This window comes from Sarcophilus harrisii, chromosome 1 (genome assembly GCF_902635505.1).
Source record: "Sarcophilus harrisii chromosome 1, mSarHar1.11, whole genome shotgun sequence".
Classification (NCBI taxonomy): Eukaryota; Metazoa; Chordata; class Mammalia; order Dasyuromorphia; family Dasyuridae; genus Sarcophilus; species Sarcophilus harrisii.
The window spans coordinates 708,983,183-709,001,247 of record NC_045426.1 but is presented as its reverse complement, the minus strand read 5'-3'; the positions used below and the strand labels follow the sequence as shown (position 1 = coordinate 709,001,247).

Here is an 18,065-nt window from a genome sequence, read left to right as displayed (position 1 = left end):
TTTTCCCTTCCCTGTGGGAGAGGTAATAACAGGGTGCGGCGGAAATCAGGACACTGGGGTTGGAGCCAGATCCCATGCTTCTCCCTGAGGAGCTGATGCTCATGATCCACTTGAAGGAATGGATTTCGTTATGTGATCATGAGGAAATCAGGACACCGGAGTTGGAGCCCAGATCCCATGCTTCTCCCTGAGAAGTTGATGCTCATGAAGGAATGGATTTAGCTCTGTGACCGTGAGGAAGTCAGGACACCTGGATTTCAGTTTTTTTTTTTCAACAGAAATGCAAACATGATAATTCTCGCATTATGGGATTGTCATGGGAAAAGTGCCTCATAAACGTTGCTGTGTTATAGAAATGGAAATTATTACATTATTAAGAAAGAGATATGGAAAGGAGGAGGAGGAGAATAAGAAGGTGAGTGGAAGAGGAAATATCACAAGATTCCCAAGTCAAAAGAACTCTGTGGGTCTGTACTCCCAAATGGTAGAGCTCATGAGCCCCACTGGTGTGTTTACCATAATTCTCGTCAGTCAGAGGAATATAATTCGCTTAAAGCAAAGACATTCACGGAAATGGCAAAGTCGAGGAAAAGGCACTTACTGAGATCTTGGTAAAGATGTAAAGGAACAAAGAAAGGACCGAGAGATAGACTTGGATGCGCTTCCCACCAAATCGCTTCCGGAGATATTCTGGCATCGTCACCACCTGTAATGTATGTGAAAGAGAAGATCAGTCCTGGAAAGGGTCACACAGGAGTCTAAAAGACAGGAAACTCCCCTTGTGGAAGATGGTATCAATTCATAATCCTCGGTTTCCAAGACCTAGTTTAGACATGACTGGGACAGAGTCAGTTCTGACTAAAGATTCTTGGTGGCCTGTTTACCTATAGATCATAAAGATGATATTTGTTATATAAATAACATAATAAAGAAACACATTTAGGTGTAGAAGAAAAAAGTCTACACATTCCCACAATCATACAATAACCACTTCTGGGGAAGGACCAGAAAGAGAGAAAGACGTAAGCTGAATGAGCAGAAAAAGGAAATTATGCTCTAAAGAGGTTTAGATGGGAAGAAGGCCAGAGGTCGAATTGGGGATATTGAAATTTGAGCAAACTGGAAATTAGGCAAAGGAGAAGAAGCTATTTGAAAGGAGATGGAGGGATGAGTCTGAAGGAGGGAAATAATTCAGGAAAAGGGGTCCCGATGAATAGTACTCAAGGGAAGGAGAGAGTAGTCAGTGAGACAGTAAAACAGGCAAGAAAGACAAATGAGTGAAGAAATTAAGTGGGAGTAAGAGAAGAGAAAGGACAAACGTCACATTGTTGGAAAGTGGATCGGCCATCCCGCGCACATTCACACTCACGCTTTCTAGCACATGCCCTGAATCTCACACTCAGACACAAATCCCAAAATCGGCACACACTTACACACCGACTGACACATTCACACTTGTAGGCAATCTGCTCACACTTCCACAGATACACACAGGTGTGTGATCCCAAGCATATCTGAGGACATTTCTCCTCTCTCCTGTGCTCCCATGAATCTGTCACTTCCCCTGCCCTGGGGACAGAGACCAGCTGCACAAGTGGGACAGTGAAGGAATTCTCGTCCAGGAAGAGATTGGACCATGAGCCTTCTAGGCCGTCCCCCTCAGTGATTCTGGGCCGGTCAGTCTCTCGGGGATTCAGGGGCAAAGACCAGAAGCTAAGCTTTCTCCGGCCCCTCAGTGGAGTAAGTCGGTTGTGCTTCCCAGATTCTATCAGCCTCCCCCATCAGCTGGTTCTATCAGCAATACTTGGAGGCAGGTAACCAAGGAACAAAGACTCACCCCGGCCTTGATGTAGATTGGTACAAACACCCAGCCGAGGATCACCACCAGCACCAGGGCCTGGAACCGAGAAGGAAGCCTTAGAAAACCACACAACTTGTCTCCCACCCTGACCCGGGTATTCCCTGCAAATCCAGTGACCCCAAAGGGTTTCAACTAAAATGGGTCGTTCCATGGGTACGGTATAACTCAGCCTTCCTTATCCTTTGGCCACAGAAAAGCTCAGGGAGAGAATTTCTTGGATAGCACACGTAGACTGGAAGGCTCCCCAGTCAACGGCCCCAACAGGGACCAGACCTGGCAGGCAATGCAGAAGTTCCCCTCCCAGCCCTGACCTCCCCTGTTCTCCGCCCTCCCAGCTCTGCCATCCCCAGTTCTAAGGGCCCTTCTGGCCCTGCCATCCCATTCTCAGTCCCGCCCCCCAGCCCTGCCATCCCCTGCTCTCTCTCTGGAGCTGTTCCTCCTAACTCCAACGCTCCATGTCCTTGTTTGACTCACATTCCATTCAAAGCCTCCCGTGGCAATGCCCGCCGCTGCTCCCGTCCCAGCCAGTCCCACGAAGTGGCCACTGCCGATGTTGCTGGCAAAGAGAGAGGCGCCGATCTGGAAGCAAAAGATGAGCCAAGGTCAGGGACCTGGTGCTGAACCCTGGGAGATCATCTCGTGAAGGGCTCCCTGGCTGGGGCTCAGGCAAGATCCTGGCCAAGACAGGGCTCGGTCTGGCCCCTGGCCCAGGCCGGACGGGGAGAACCTTCAGACAAGGCTGATGAGAGCTGTGCACGGGGCTGGGAGACGGGAGAGGGCGGGAGCCGGACTGAAGACGATCCTCGGGAAATCTGTCTTTCCTCGGCACCACCCACCGTGTCCGCCTGGGCTCAGGCAGGATGTGGAGGCTGCCCCAGAAGCCCATGGGGAGCCCCCGGTGTAACTGGGAAGAAGAACCAGGGACCCAACAAAGCTGCTTTTAATTACATGATAAATTGCACGGTTTGTGGAGAACGCAAGAACAAGTTCTGGGTTCTCCGCTGCCACAAACGTATTGTGAGACTTGGGGTTCCCCCTTCTGAAAAGTTAGGGAGTTGGCCGAGACGGTCCCTGAGAGCCCTGAGACCCCTTCCTGTAAGCTCCTTGGCTCCCCAGACCACATGATTCATTCCTGCTCTGTCAGCAGGCAGGTGTCTCAGCACCACACACTCACCCCTATTCCCACTTCCTGCTCTGAGAACCATTGGGACTTAATCACTCAATAAATCAATACATATTCATATAAACATAATTTATATAAATTTATGCATAATAATATAATTTTATAAATTTATGTATAATATATTATAAATAGAAATATAATTTTTATAAATTTATATATATATTAATATAATTTCTATAAATGTATATAATATATATTATATATAAATATAATTTATATATTATGTATAAAAATATAATTTATATATTATATATAAATATATAGTTTATATAAATATAAATATTTATTAAGCACTACTATGCACGTGACACTACAGTAAGCACTGAGAAATCAAAAAGAGACCAAATGGCAATCCCTAGCCTCGAGGAGCTCATGTAATGGGGGAAGCAAATTTGTACTAGATAAAGAGGAAATAAGGAACCTAGGGAGGCGCTAGAATTAAGAGGCGTTGGGAGGGCATAGAAAATGGGACTGGGACTTGACGGAAGCCCATCGTTGGAGGGGAGAAGGGAGTGTTCCAATCAGGAGGCACAGTTGGAGCCAGAAATGCAGGCTCTCCTCTATAGAGGAGCCAGGAGTCCAGGGTTATGAGGTCAAAGAGTATGTATTGGGGAGTGGGGAATAAGAAGACTTCAAAGGTAGGGGAGGGCTGGGTAATGAAGGGCTTTGAATGCCAAGTAAAGGACTTTTTATTTGATTCTAGAGGTAACAGGGAGCCACTGGAGCTTATTGGGGTGACAAGATAACAGGAAGAAAGCTGCACTTTGGGAGAATTTCTTTGGTGGTTGATTGGACCCCCTGATTGGTGACAAGGGACCATTCCGGAGCAAGGGTCTATCCAAGTAGAGGAGAAGACATCAATGGGCCTTAAATGCCCCCTTAAATGGGGGCGAGGTTTGAGAGACTGTGAAGAATCCGGGCCGGCCACTGGGTTTCCAGGCGGAAGCATGGGAAGGAGGACGTTTCCCTGATAGTCACAGGGAAGGGAGGGGGAGGAGGAGGAAGAGGAGGAGGAGGAGGAGAAGGAAGAGGAGAAGATGAATTTGCCTTCCTCCTGACTGTCAAAGGGCACTGGGAAACCGGAGGTTGGAGGTCAGCGGAGGTCGATTTGGGAATCACCAGGAGAGAGCCGATAATTAAATTTGTGATGAGACCAAGTGAAACAGGAGGGAGGGAGAGAAAAGAGGGCCCAGGACAGAACCTTGTGGAGCCCCCGCAATGAGTGGGAACGAGCTGGCTGAGGATCCGGCAAAGGAGAAAAAGGAGGGGCAGTCAGAGAGTGGGAGAGACCCGGGAGAAGGTCCTGCCCTGAGAACCCAAAGCTAAGAGTTTCAGGGGCAGTCACCATGCTGAAGGCCGGGGAGGTCAAGGAGAACGAGGCTGCAAGAAGGCCCCGAATCCGGCGCCCGCGAGGTCATTGGGAGCTCTGGAGAGCAGGGCCGTGGAATTTGCCTAATGGTCTCATTACTTAAATTGGCCCCGTGTGTTTCCACCAGGCTGGAACCAGTTACCGCGTGCACGACTGGTGCTTTTGGAAAGGACAGGGGAGAGGTGACTCAGTGGCTCCGGCCCCCACCCCCCAGAGACCCACGGCACTGCCCTTCTCCCGGGCTTGTGACTTCGGGCTCTCTCCCCCTTCCTCCACAGACCCAGTCACTGACAAATCCCACCTGGGGGTAACCCCTCCCAAGGGCTGGCAGAGCACAGAGAGCAGCTCAAAGTCTGGACTCAAACCCAGCCTCAGGCACCCATCGGCCATGTGACCCTGGGCCAGTCACTTAACCCTAATTGCCTCAGCAAAAACAACAACAACAAAAAAAAGAATGGCTTTCTTGCTGTTTCTTATACTCCATCTTTTTTTTTTTTTATTTTTTTTGGCTGAGTCACTTGGGGTTAAGTGACTTGCCCAGTGTCGCACAGCCAGGAAGCGTTAAGTGTCTGAGGCCAGATTTGAACTCGGGTCCTCCTGACTTCAGGGCTGGTGCCCTACCTCCTGCGCCCCCCAGTTGCCCCACTTTATAACTGTTCTAAAACCGCCTCCCTCCCCTCTGCTTGTTCCCGACTAGATTGTGACATCCCCTTGAGCTGGGCTTTTTCTCGCTTATCTCCGTAGCTTCAGCACCTCGCATGTTGCTGGCCGGAGCAGGTGTTCACTAAGTGCCACTGATTGCCTAATACTCTGACATTTTCCGAAGTCAGGCCCGACAAGCAGAGGCCACAGTTTAGAGAGCTTCCATGTCAGCAGTGTCCCCTCTATCTTCCCACTATCACCTTTAGCTCCCGATGAATTATTAATCCTAATGCTAGATTATTAAGGGGGCAATTAGCAGCAATGATTAACCGTCCCTGGTTAATCCCTAATTCCCATGATTCTGATTTTCCTTTACAATACCTCTGACAAGTGGTCATTTAACCTCAACTTGAAGACTTCCAAAGATGGGGAGCTCACTCCCTCCCAGGCAGTCCACTCCACTTTGGGACAGCTCTGGTAACTAGAACATTTCTCCTGATTTGAAGCCTAAATCTGCCTGTGCAACTTTCACCAATTACTTCTAGTCCAGCTTTGTGGATTGTGGCAGAGGTCTCACATCACTGCCTTTCAAATACTGCCCAAGCCTTTTCTCTGGGCCCGACGTTCCCAGTTCTTTTCATGGAACCTCCTGTGCTACGATCTGGAGGCCCTTTATCGATCCTGGTTGCCTTCTTCTGGCCTCTCACCAGCTTATCGATGCTCTTCCTGAGCTGCAACACCCAGAATGAAACACAATCCTCCCAACATGGCTGAATGAGGGCAGAGGATAATGAGACTTGCCCTTAACTTACTCATCAATTCGCTTTCTTGGCAGTTGCATGTCCTGCTGAATCACACCGGACTTAGTTCCACTAAAGTCTCAGACTCTTCCCCGGGTGAGCTGCTGTGGTACCACACCCATCTTGTCCTTGCAAAGTAGATTTTTGCACCCAAGGCAAGGCCCTGCATCCATCCCTATTAGTAGAGTCAGCAAGTAATTGTTAAGGGCCAGCTGCATGCCAGGCACCGCACTGAGTGCTCAGGACACACAGAAAGACAAAGGACAGCTCCTGACCTCAAGGAGTTCACAATCTAATGGGGAGGAGAGAACAAAGGCAAGTAACTCGTCAGACAGAAGAGACAGGATATTAATTGGATTTCAACTTGTTCAATCCAGCCCACTGTTTCACCTTGAAAAACTTCTGTATGCATCTTTCTATATTCAGTTCTGCTTATTCATTCCTTATCCCAACTCATTTACCAGCTTCTTTTTTAAGTCGTTTTTCAGTTATACCCGATTCTTCAGGTCCCCGTTTTGGGTTTTCTCGGCAGAGAAAGCAGAACAGTTTGCCACGTTCTTCTCCAGCTCATTTTACAGAGGAGGAAACTGAGACAAATAGGATTAAGTGCTTTGTCCAGGATTGCACAACTAAAAAGTGTCAGGGAGGTGAGTTTTTCTGACTCCAGAGCCAACATCCTATCCATTACGCCACTTAACAGTACCTCAATATCTCCCTATGGCTTCTTAAATAAAATTCCGGCTTCTCAGCCTAATGAAAATCGGTGCTGAATTAGAAGCCAGGATACTGGGATTCTAAGATTTGCTGTCTTCACCAACTAATCGTGTGTCCCTGGGTAATCCTCAGTTTCCTCTTCTGTAAATGTGAGTGTGGGGGGCAGCTAGGTGGTGCAATGGATAGAGCACCAACTCTGAAGTCAAGAGGACCCGAGTTCAAATCTGACCTCAAACACTTAACACTTCCTAGCTGTGTGATCCTGGTCAAGTCACTTAACCTCAATTGCATCAGCAAAAAAAAAAAAAAAAGTGAGTTTGTAGATTTAGAGCTAGAAGGGACCTTCCAACCCCCTTGAGGAAACTGAGTCTGGGAGAGAAATAAGTAGAAGAGAGGAATTTGAACCAGATGAGCTAGAGAATCATTGCTAGACCACAGTATCTCTAAAAATCATCCCATCCCTCCCATCCTCTGAGTCAAGGCAGCAGAGAAGGGAAGGGATGTTGCTGGAATTCCTGTACTGCTCTATGCTACTTAACTAGAAACTTTCCCATATACCCAGATGTTTAAAGTTATCTGCTCGTATGGGAGATGGAGGAAGAGGAGGAGGAGGAAGAGAAGGAGAAGAAGGATCTTCCAGGGGACTCTTTCCTTGGCTCACGGGCCGGAGTGGCCACAATTCAAGCAAGTCCTTTCCGGAGCATCATTGTTGGAGGACCACTAATCCCCGTATCAGCCATATGAATCCTTCAGGACCCTGGCCAGCGACACTTCCTCAGAGCTTGGAGCCCTTGGCTGGACTTTGGGGAACTTTATTGGAGTATTCGACTTTTTATGAATCCTGGATTTAAAGTTGGAAGGGTCCTCGGAGATCGTCTGGTTCAATCTCCTGATTTTCTAAAGGCTCCAGGATCACAGAGGTAATAAATGGCCAAAGAGGCAAGTCAGGAAAGTGGGACTGTTAGACTTTACAAAGTTCCTTCTCACTCTGAATTTCCATTATGCCAGTATTCTAACGTCCTGATCCCAAGCCAAGAGGCTGCTGCCTTTGAAGGTCAAAAAGCACCATCTGGGGGGCAATTCGGTGGTACAGTGGATAAAGCACCAGCCCTAAAGTCAGGAGGACATGAGTTCAAATCCAGCCTCAAACACTTAACACTTCCTAGCTGTGTGACCCTGGGAGAGTCGCTTAACTCCAATTGCCTCAGCAAAATAAAAAGCACCATTTGGGATTTAGGCATCCAGGATGCTTTCCATGGTTCCTGGTAGTAATGACCTCTGTCTGCCTGCTTCATTGGCTGTAAAATTCTAGCGGAAGGGACAAAACTGTGCACATGAAACGGGGCCACACTAGTGGAAATGTCACAGATTAACACGTAGTAAGAACAGAAGACAGAGCCAGTGGGAGACGTAAGACTAGATCCCAAGCTTTTTTCCAGGGCCTCCGCACAGATGTCCTTCCTTACCTGGGATTCTACATTTAAGTCCCATAGATCTATAGAGCCAGTCGGTCAATTAGCATTGATTCATCTCTTACTATGTCCCAAACTAGTGCCAAGTGCAGTCTTCCCTGATTGACTTTCTAGATTTCCCTGGAGGCTAGAAGACATCTCATCGGCGTTCTCCATGTGGTCAAATATCAGCCATATTATTTGTTTATCCCACATTACACCCAGACTTGCTATCTGAGGAAGCCCTGGCTCTGCAGACAAAGAGCCAGAGTTAAAATCCTGCCTTTTACTTACTTACGTGTTCTCGGACAAGTCATTTCTTGGGCCACAATTTCCCCATCTGTAAAATGAGGGTATTAGACTCTCTTGGTTTTCAGGGCCCCTCTAGCCCTAGAACAATGATTCTACATCCTTGAATTAGTCCCTTCCCCAATCTGTGCCCTTTTTTTCTTATTTGCTGAAATTATGGCTTAGCCCAAAAGATCGCTGAGATCCCTTCCAGCTTCAGACCAATGGGCCTGGTTATGTATCCAGGAATAAGTAGTTTCCTCACCTATAAAAGGAGCAGGGGCAGACTGGACAACTTCTGGGACCCGCGTTCAGTCTGTCTATCATCTGCGCGTCTCCTTTGGGAGATTAATATTTAGGGCGGCACATCTTTTGACCTTGGTCCAAAATCCATCGAGGGCCACCTAGCATCAATCCATAGACCGCATGCATTTATTGAGCACTTACTGGATACTTAAAACATGGCTGGACACAGAGTAGGTATATAATAAATGCTTCTTCATCAGTCGACCAAGGGCTTGTGGGTTGGGCAGATGACAACGTGAAGCCGTCCATTCAGGACATCTCATTTCTGAGCCTTGAATAAATATTTAGACACCAGCTTCCGAAGCCAAAGCTAATTCAGGGACAAATAATTTCCCCCTGGAGACAATGACTGGATTCTATTCTGGCAGATTCCACCCTTCGTGAACGCCTCACCCGCAGCGAGCCCAAGGGCTCGAGACTCGGGCAACTGGAGTTCTGCCATCAGCTTGAGGACAGAAGGCGTGCAGGGTAATGACGCCAAGGGTCATAACAAGAGACTTCAAAGGGGCAGATTTAGCCGTGATGTTGGGAAAAACTTCCTGGTCATCAGAACGATGTGAAAGAGGGACTGATCGCCTTGAGAGGTAGTGAGCTCACTGTCATTGGAGGGCTTTGGATGGAAGGCTGAGGGCAAGGGTTCGAACTGAAGTCACCACCAAATGGTGGCTCTGAAATTCGGTGGTTCTGGGATTCAGACTTCCAGGAAGCTGCAACTAAGGCCTGATTATGTGAAAAACAGATTCGATGAAGAGGTCAGACTTATTCGAATTCATACTGACTATTTCCTTTGGGCTGGAACCAAGCACTACTTTTATACAATCAGCAATTCAAATAGTGTAAATGAAAAGTCGGTCACTCACGCCGACTGGGACCTGGCTTTGTCATTTTTGTGGCCAGTGTGGGTGCTTCGAAAAGGGTCTTTGATACGCCCCCCCCTGCTCCTTTACAGAGGGGGGAATTTACTTGTGGGGAATAGTGCAGAAAATGCCCTTTTGATTTGAGGTGCTGGCAGTTTTGCTGAATTTTTTCTCTTTCTTTTTAAAAAAAATCCCTTTTTATAGAGGCCAGCTTTCTTGGAAGAGGAAGCAGAAGGATGGGAAAAGGCAAAACAAAGGATAGCAATGAAAACTTAGTTTTCTTTTTCTTTTTTTGCTGAGACAATTGGGGTTAAGTGACTTGCCCAGGGTCACACAGCTAAGCAGTATTAGGTGTTTGAGGTCAGATTTGAACTCAGGTCCTCCTAACTTCAGGGCTGATGCTCTATCCACCGTACCACCTCGCTGCCCCAAATTCATATTTCTCAAATTCTCTCTGCTTTATTTCTAAGAAGAGTTTATTCTTTTTTCCCTTGAGACAATTGGTGTTAAGTGACTTGCCCAAGGTCACACGGCTAGGAGGTGTTAAGTGTCTGAGACCACATTTGAACTCAAATCCTCCTGACTTCAGGGCTGTTGCTCTATCCACTGAGCCACCTAGTTGTCCCAAAAATGTATTTTTTAAAAGCAAATGGTCCTTGAGACATTCTGTGCCCCCAAATTCATCATCTTATGGTCAGGCTGTTAATAAGCCTCCTTTAGACTTAGTGAGGCTGGGCATTAGGCAACATTACTTAGCATGGTGCCTGGTATATAGTAGGTGCTTAATAAATGTTGACCAATTGATTGATTGACTGATTAAACAGACATCAACAGACTCACACTAAGAACTTCCAGCCCTGCAATACCTGTCAAATCTTGTCCTGTGCTGATCCAAGATCACCTCTGTGCTAAAATGAGGCCCCAAAGGAGACTAGGTCATAGGAACTTAGGTGTCAGAGGTCATTAGATGCCATTCCTAACTAGATAGGAAAGGACTTGCTTAAGGTCACCCAGGTGACTTCATCCCATCTTGACTTATCTAACCCCATGCTTAGTGACCATTTGTGAACATGGCGTTGTCAAGTACACACAATATACAGAGACCACTGAGGCTTCTGGAGCCATATTGTCCCCACAAGGGGCCCCTGGGGGGCACAGCATCGGGAGTGGAAAGAAACAACCTCCAAGCAGACAGACAGATACATAGATAGATAAGTAAATGAATGAATGAATGAATGAATAGATAGACAGATAGATCAGTAGATAAGCAAATGAATGAATAAAGAAATAGAGACAGATTGATAGATGAATAGATAAGTAAATGAATGAATGAATATAGAGATAGAAAAATAAGTAAATGAATGATTAAATAAACAGAGAGAGAGACAGATAAATAGATAAGTAAATGAATGAATGGACAGACATTTAGATAGATAGATGGATAGAGTAAATGAATGAATAGACAAACAGAGAGATAGATGATAGATAGATAGATAGATAGATAGATAAATGAAACAGCCTCCAAGCTCCAGCCTCATTCCCTTCCAGATCTCTTATGGTGGAATAAAGCTTTGCTTCTTCCATCAGTGGGTCTGGCCAAGCCAGGCAGTGGGAGACAGAATCTCAGAGTTCCATTTTCTGGATGCTTCGGGGGGGGGGGGTCTCTAGGCCTGCCGGGGTGGGGGAATCGCAAGGGATTGATCACCTCCTTGGTGGGGCTGACAGGCCAGCCTTCACCCAGGAAGGAGCCCCAGAAAAAGTTGGGTCCTGGAGAATGGGAGTGGAGCCACATGGCCAAGAAACCCAAGGAACGGGTGAGATAGCGGCTGCTGGCCCGCTGCGGCAGGGAATGGTTGACGTGGCAACAGCTCTCTGAGGGCAAGAGACCCCCATGCGTTCGTGACCCCTGAGGGACTCCTTGGAGGCCCTGGTAGATCTTCCTACCAGCTCTATGAGGCCCGTCGAGACCTCAGCCTGGAGCCACTGCTGTGTCTGGGCTCAGAAAGCACAGGCCCATGGGAGCAGGAAAGAGCCCGGTCTGGGAAGCAGGAGGCCTGAGTTCCAATCCTGTGTGACCTTGCCTCTGGGAGCCTGGGTTCTTGGGCTGTCCAGCTATAAACTCACCTCCCTCAGCATTAAGTAGAATCTTCTCCTGCATTTCCTCATGAGAGGAAGAGGGAAGCCAGACGGCTCCAAGACCTTTGAAGGGTATGGATGGGCAGAAAGTTGGAACCATAAAGAGAATGACCTCATCGGGTCACCGCCGTGGGAATGGCTTCAGACACAGAAAGGCACCCAAGGAAGGAGGAAGGGCTGGGGATCTGGAGCAGGCAGAGTATCCCCAGCCAACGCAATCCCACTGCAGACCTTGGCCAGAACGGAGCGCCGGTGTGCCATCCGGTAAGGGGGGACGAACACAAAGAAAGCTGCCCTGAGACCAAAAGGCAGAGCCAAAGGTTGGAGGTCATGGGGACCATCCAGCACGGAGACCAGCTCTGGGGACAAGGAAAGAAACCTAATGACATCATAGAGGGAGGGACAGAAATCCTATTATTCTGCTTGATGTGTAAAAATTACTTCACTGAAAGGTAAACAGAACCCAAGCCAGTTTGTTTGCCTGGGCTGGCATTCGATGTGGTAAATTCTTGGGAAAATATTTCGTGATTAGGGAAAAAAAGTGGCAGAGTGGGTAGAGCACCAGTCCCGAAATCAGGAAAACCTGAGTGCAAATGTGGCCTCAGACGCTTACTAGCTGGGTCACTTCACTCTGTCTGCCTCAGTTTCCTCATATGTAAAATGGGCTGGAGAAGGAAATGGCAAAACACTCCAGTATCTCTGCCCAAATGGGATCACAAAGAGTTGGACGCGACTGAAAACGACTGAACAACAACACATTTTGGTGCCTTGGGACAAAGTCCTAACCGTGCCACCCTAGTTTTGGCTCTGGGCATTGGAGAAATCAATACTCTCTGGGCCTCCATTTTTTTCTCTGTTAAATGGTGGGGGAGAGGGGGAAAGCCCTGTCCTGGAAGAAGAAGAAGGATTAAGTTCTAGATCTAACTACTTGTGACTTAGCTAACTCAGTTAGCTTCTGTAAACCTCAGTTCTCGGACTATCCCACTCTAAATTTATCTTAGGATCAAGTAGAAGCTTGCCTCCGTTGGATCAAATGATCAATAACGACTCTCTTAGCTCTCCGTGCTATAAGGAAATGGCACTGCAGAACCTTTGCCAGTAAGTCTCCCAATGGGGTCATGAAGAACCAGACATGAAAACTAAGTGAACGGGTAACCTTTGGCTAGCTAAGGAGTCATCGGAACCTCGGGGAAACTTCAAAGCCCAATGACTGCCCGGGAGAGCATTTCTACCTTAATCCACCAAGTAGTGAGCGGAACCGAAAGCCTGTCCTGAAGAATGAAGACCTGGATTAAGTTCTAGATCTAACTATTCTGTGACTTGAGCTAATCTTCTTCTATAAACCCAGTTCTGGGAACTATCTCCCTCTAAATTATCTGGACAGCTAGAAGTCTCTGCCGTTGCATCAATGATCATAACGACTCTCTAACTCCTCAGGCTATCGGATGGCCTGGGAGAACCTTGCAGGATTAAGCTCAATGTTGGGTCTAAGAACCTGGACGCTAGAGGATCTGTGTGCATCATGTCGAGGGCTCTAAGGAACCCCAACTTCAAGCCCAATGACTGCCCTGGTGACATTTCACCTAATTCCTGCTAGTGGCGTAACCTGAAGGCTCAGATGGATCTTCTGTGGCCGAAGAAGAATTCATATCTGGTAATCCTCTTCAACTTCCCTCCCATGGCAGGGCAAAGCTCTTGATCCACCATGTCCCAATCAGCCTAGCCAGGAAGAACCTCAGGATTAAACATTGTTTAAAATCTACTGAGCACTCTAGTCCATCATGTCTCTGGGAGCAAGGAACCCAAAAGCTATGCCCTTCGAGCTGACTGTAACCCCAAGCTCTGTCTGTGACTAAAGATCAGCTCTAGATGGCTGAGGCAGGAAAGAGGAGAGAAAGTAATCCTGGTAATAAGACTCCAGAAAGAGGAAACTGATAGTCCGTGAAGCAGAAAGAACAAGGAAGTAGAAAATGATGAGGACTCTCAGCCCTGCCTTGGAGAAGGAAGAGAGAGAAAGTGCAAAGGAGAGGAACGGCAAAGTGGGGACAAGAGAGAGAAAAGGAGGAAGAGAGAGAAGGAGGAGGAGGAAGAGGAGAAAGAAGAAGAGAAGGAAAAAGGAGGAGAAAGAAAGAGGAAAAGAGAAAAAGAGGAGGAAGAAGAGGAGAAGGAAAGAGGGAAGGAGGAGGAGGGGAAAGAAAGAGGAAGAGGAAGAAAGAGGAGAGAAAATGAGGAAGAAAGAAGGAGGAGAAGGAGAGGAAGAGGAGGAGGAGGGAGGGAAGGAAGAGGAAGGGAAAGAAAGAGGAAGGAAAAGGAGAGAAAGGGAGGAAGAGAGAAGAGAAGGAGGAAGGGGAGGAAGAGGAGGAGAAAGAAGAGGAGGAAAGAAAGAGGAAGGAAAAGGAGAGAAAGGGAGGAAGAGAGAAGAGAAGGAGGAAGGGGAGGAAGAGGAGGAGAAAGAAGAGGAGAAGGAAAGAGGGAAGAAGGAGGAGGGGAAAGAAAGAAGAAGAAGAGGAGAAAGAGGAAGAAAGGAAAAAGAAGGAGGAAGGAGGAGGAGGTGGACAATGACAATGACTATTAAGATTCAAGACCAGCTCATTGCCACCAGCAATTTCAGAAGGGCTTTCCTTAAGAAGACCATATTTAGAGACCAGTCCAGACTACCAGAAAAGGGAGAAAACTGCCGCCCATCCAGCCAGACGTGACCTGGTGAGAATGAGAGCAGAGGCTCTCCAGCCTTCATGAACAAATAGGGGACAAATTCCCCCATACTTTCCTACAAATAGAGACTCAAATATCCGAAAGAATTCCACCAACAGCCCTGCAAGGGAGGCCCCAACGCGGACTGAACTATGTATAAATTGTCCCCACAAAAACCTTGGGACCCAGTTTTTTAAGAGATGTCACTACGCCAACCACCAGGCAACCTGGAATGAAAAGCTCTCAAATTATAGGGATCTGAAAGAAATCATGGCCATTGGGAATAGGACGAGGCACCTATTAACCCTGTTGGCTCCTCTACTACTGGGACTGTCCACCAATGTTTAAATCCCAATATTTATATTCACTTTCAAACAGTTCCATTTTATGTTTCTGTGCAACAGTCCTCTGAAAATGAAACATATAAAGCTGGTAGTAGGGAAAGTCGGAAAGTCCTTTCCTATCTCCCCTATATGTGGCTTTCTTTCCACTCAATCCACAAGCTCTTTGAGGAGAACTAGATGGTACTGTGGTACAAAGAAGCAGGTCTCATCTTCCTGAGTTTAAATCTAGTCTCAGATACTTCCTAACTGTGTGACTCTGGATAAGTCACTTAACCCTACTTGACTCAGTTTCCTCATCTGTAAAACGAGCTGTAGAAAGAAATGGCAAATCACTGGTTTCTCCAACAAGGAAACCCCAAGAGTTGAACACAACCAAAAAAAAAAAAAAAAGATTAAACATAAGCATTCTGAGCCCCCAGGGACAGCCTAGTTTTTATATTGATAGTCTCAGTTCTCAGCAGAGAATAAGAGATAAATGTTTTTTTTTTCATTCATTCATTTGTTCAATGAATCAAACTGATTTATTGACTGAATCTGACAATATATACCTGACTCAGCCTCTATGGTCCAACTCTTTGATGAGAGTCTGAAATGATGCTTAAAAGTCCCGAGTTTCATCATTTCTGTGCTAATAATTCTCTTATTTATATCGCCATCTCTCCTGAGCTTCAATGGCACATCACCAGTTGCCCAAACTCAGCGTGTCCAAAAAAAGAACTCATCACCTTCATCCCTTCCCAAATCCCTTGTTCTTCCAACCTTCCCCACATCTCATAAAGATATTACCATCTTTCCAGTCTCCCAAGTCCAAAGTAGCAACATTATTCTACACATCTCATGTCCGAAGTGCCCTCCCAGAGAGCTCTCATCTTCTTCCTTTAACTGCTAGTATTCTCTTCCTCAGCTACTTTATCTTTAACTATTTAAATTTATTTACGTTGTTCTTTATATTTATTTTACCCCTCACACTCCTGCTCTCGCAGTCTCCACAATTCCCCTTGTAGGAAATTTTGTAACCCATAATTGTATGGGCTACATATGTAGCCCAGTTACATTTACAAAGTGCTTTTTTTACAGCACCCCCCAACAAAGTTGTCAGTCCAAAAATAATTACACTCATTTTACAGATCAGGAAGATGAGATCTAAGTGGAGAAAGGGTCTTGACCAAAATCCCACAGTTAAAACTCAAACTCTTAGCTTGCCTAACTTTTTTTTCCCATCAGCCAATGGTTTTTAAATTTTATTTTAATATATACTATTATATAGTATAATATATATATACTATTGAATATTACTTTTTCAATTACATATAAAGATAGTTTTCAACATTCATTTTTGTAAGATTTTGCGTCCCAAAGCTTTTTTTTCCTCCTCCCTCCCTTACCTCTTCAAGACAACAAGTTATATATGTACAATCGTTTTTAACATTTCCATATAATTCATGTTGGAAAAGAAAAATCAGAAGAAAAAAGAAAAATCACGAGAAAGAAAACAAAAGATGAAAATAGTATGTTTTGATCTCCTTCAGTCTCCATAGTTCTCTCTCCCTGGATGTGGACACAATTTTCCATCCCATGTCTATTGAAATTGTCTTGGATCACTCTATTGTAGAGAAGAGCCAAGTCTATCCTAGTTGATTATCACACAATTTTTCTATTACTGTATACAGTGTTTTCCTCATTCTGCTCACTTCGCCCAGCATCAGTTCATGTAAGTCTTTCCAGGCTTTTTCTGAAATCAGCTGCCGATCACTTCTTCTAGAACAATAATATTCCATTACATCCATATACCATAACTTATTTAGCCATTCCTCAACTGATGGGCAAATGCATGCTTGCCAACAAGAAATTGTTGGAAATTGTGGAAATTGTGGAAAATTGTGGAAATTGTGGAAATTCCCACAGGGCAAAAGCTCATTTGGCAGCCAGGAAAAGCAATACAAGGACTCTGAAGGTCTCTTAAGAATTTTAGAATTGATTGTATGACATGGGAGACATTGGCCTAGGACCACCCGGCATGGCGTGCTCTTGTCACAGAAAGGACTGTGCTCTATGAGCAAAGAAGAATTAAATTAGCTCAGAAGAAACACGAGATGGTGAATTCACCCAAATTGTTCATAGGGACTATCTGTGTCTAGTCTGGGAGAGCATTCCGAAATCCTATTGTTCTAATCAACCACTTGATTCTGCCACAGTGATATCGTTTTGGTTTTCTTTGAGAACAAAGGACAACAACCAACATGATCTCTTTAGGATAAAGACCCAGTAGTAGCATTGTCAGATCAAAGGGTATGCACAGTTTGATAGTCCTTTGGGCATAGTTCCAAATCGCTCTTCAAAATGGCTGGATCAGTTCACAACTCCACCAACAATGTCTCAGTGTCCCAGTTTTCCCACATCCCCTCCAACATTCATCATTATCTTTTCCTGTCATCTTAGCCAATCTGATAGTTATGAAGTGGTACTCAAAGTTGTTTTAATGTGCATTTCTCTAATCAATAGTGATTTAGAGCATTTTTATAAGACTTTAGATGGCTGTAATTTCTTCATCTGAAAATTGTCTTTTCATATCCTTTTACCATGTATCAATGGGAAAATGACTTGTATTCTTACACATTTGATCCCGTTTCTCTATATATATTTAGAAATGAGACCTTTGCTCAAAACACTCGTTGGAAAAATTGTTTCCCAGCTTTCTGCTTCCCTTCTAATCTTGACTGCCTTAGTTCTGGTTATGCAAAACTTTTCATTTAACGTCATCAAAATTATCCATTCTGTATATCATAATGTTCTCTATTTCTTGTTTGGCCATAAAATCCTCCCTTCTCTAAAGATCTGAGTGGTAAACTATTCCCTGCTAATTTTTAGTCATATTTATTAAGCACTTAATATGGGCCAAACACTGACAACACAAGGGCAAAAGGGAAACTATCCCTCCCCTTGGGGAGCTTATATTTTATTGGGAGACACAATATACACATAGTCCTGTTCTCCTCAGCATGTTGCCTCTCACTTATATTCCAATTTGAGAGACAGATATTACAGTAGATGTCCTGGATTTGTAACTGGCGGCCCTGGGTTCAAATCCCTCCTCTGAAACTTAAAGCCCCACCGAGTGAGTTTGAGCAAGTCAGGACTGTTTCCTCACCTGTAAAATGAAGGGGTTGGATTCGATGATCTCTCTCTAAAGTACCCTCCCTCTCTACTCTCTTCTCCCATGCTCCTCCACTCTCTCATAAAGTTTTTGATGGTTCCCCTCTCTTTGATCCCCCCCCCCAGGCCAGAGCCACACTCAGGGGCTCAGGGAAGAAGGTGCCCTCGGTCACACATTCCTACACACAAGCTCCGACACGGCCCCGGCTGACTTTGTTTACTCCCCCCCTGCAAATCATTTGCTTGGAAGAAACGAAGGTTAACAGG

At 45.8% G+C, this 18,065-nt stretch overlaps 1 protein-coding gene across 1 annotated transcript in view; it reads right to left on the bottom strand.

Moving 5' to 3' along the window:
* The window catches only part of SLC5A1 (solute carrier family 5 member 1), a 59,707-nt gene that overhangs the window by 31,283 nt on the left and 10,359 nt on the right, over window positions 1-18,065 (bottom strand). The window contains exons 3-5 of the mRNA XM_031948955.1: window positions 2,336-2,440; window positions 1,838-1,897; window positions 602-706 (exon numbers count right to left, since the gene is read on the bottom strand). Coding sequence (XP_031804815.1) covers window positions 602-706; window positions 1,838-1,897; window positions 2,336-2,440 — 270 coding nt within the window. The remainder of the gene's footprint in view (window positions 1-601; window positions 707-1,837; window positions 1,898-2,335; window positions 2,441-18,065) is intronic.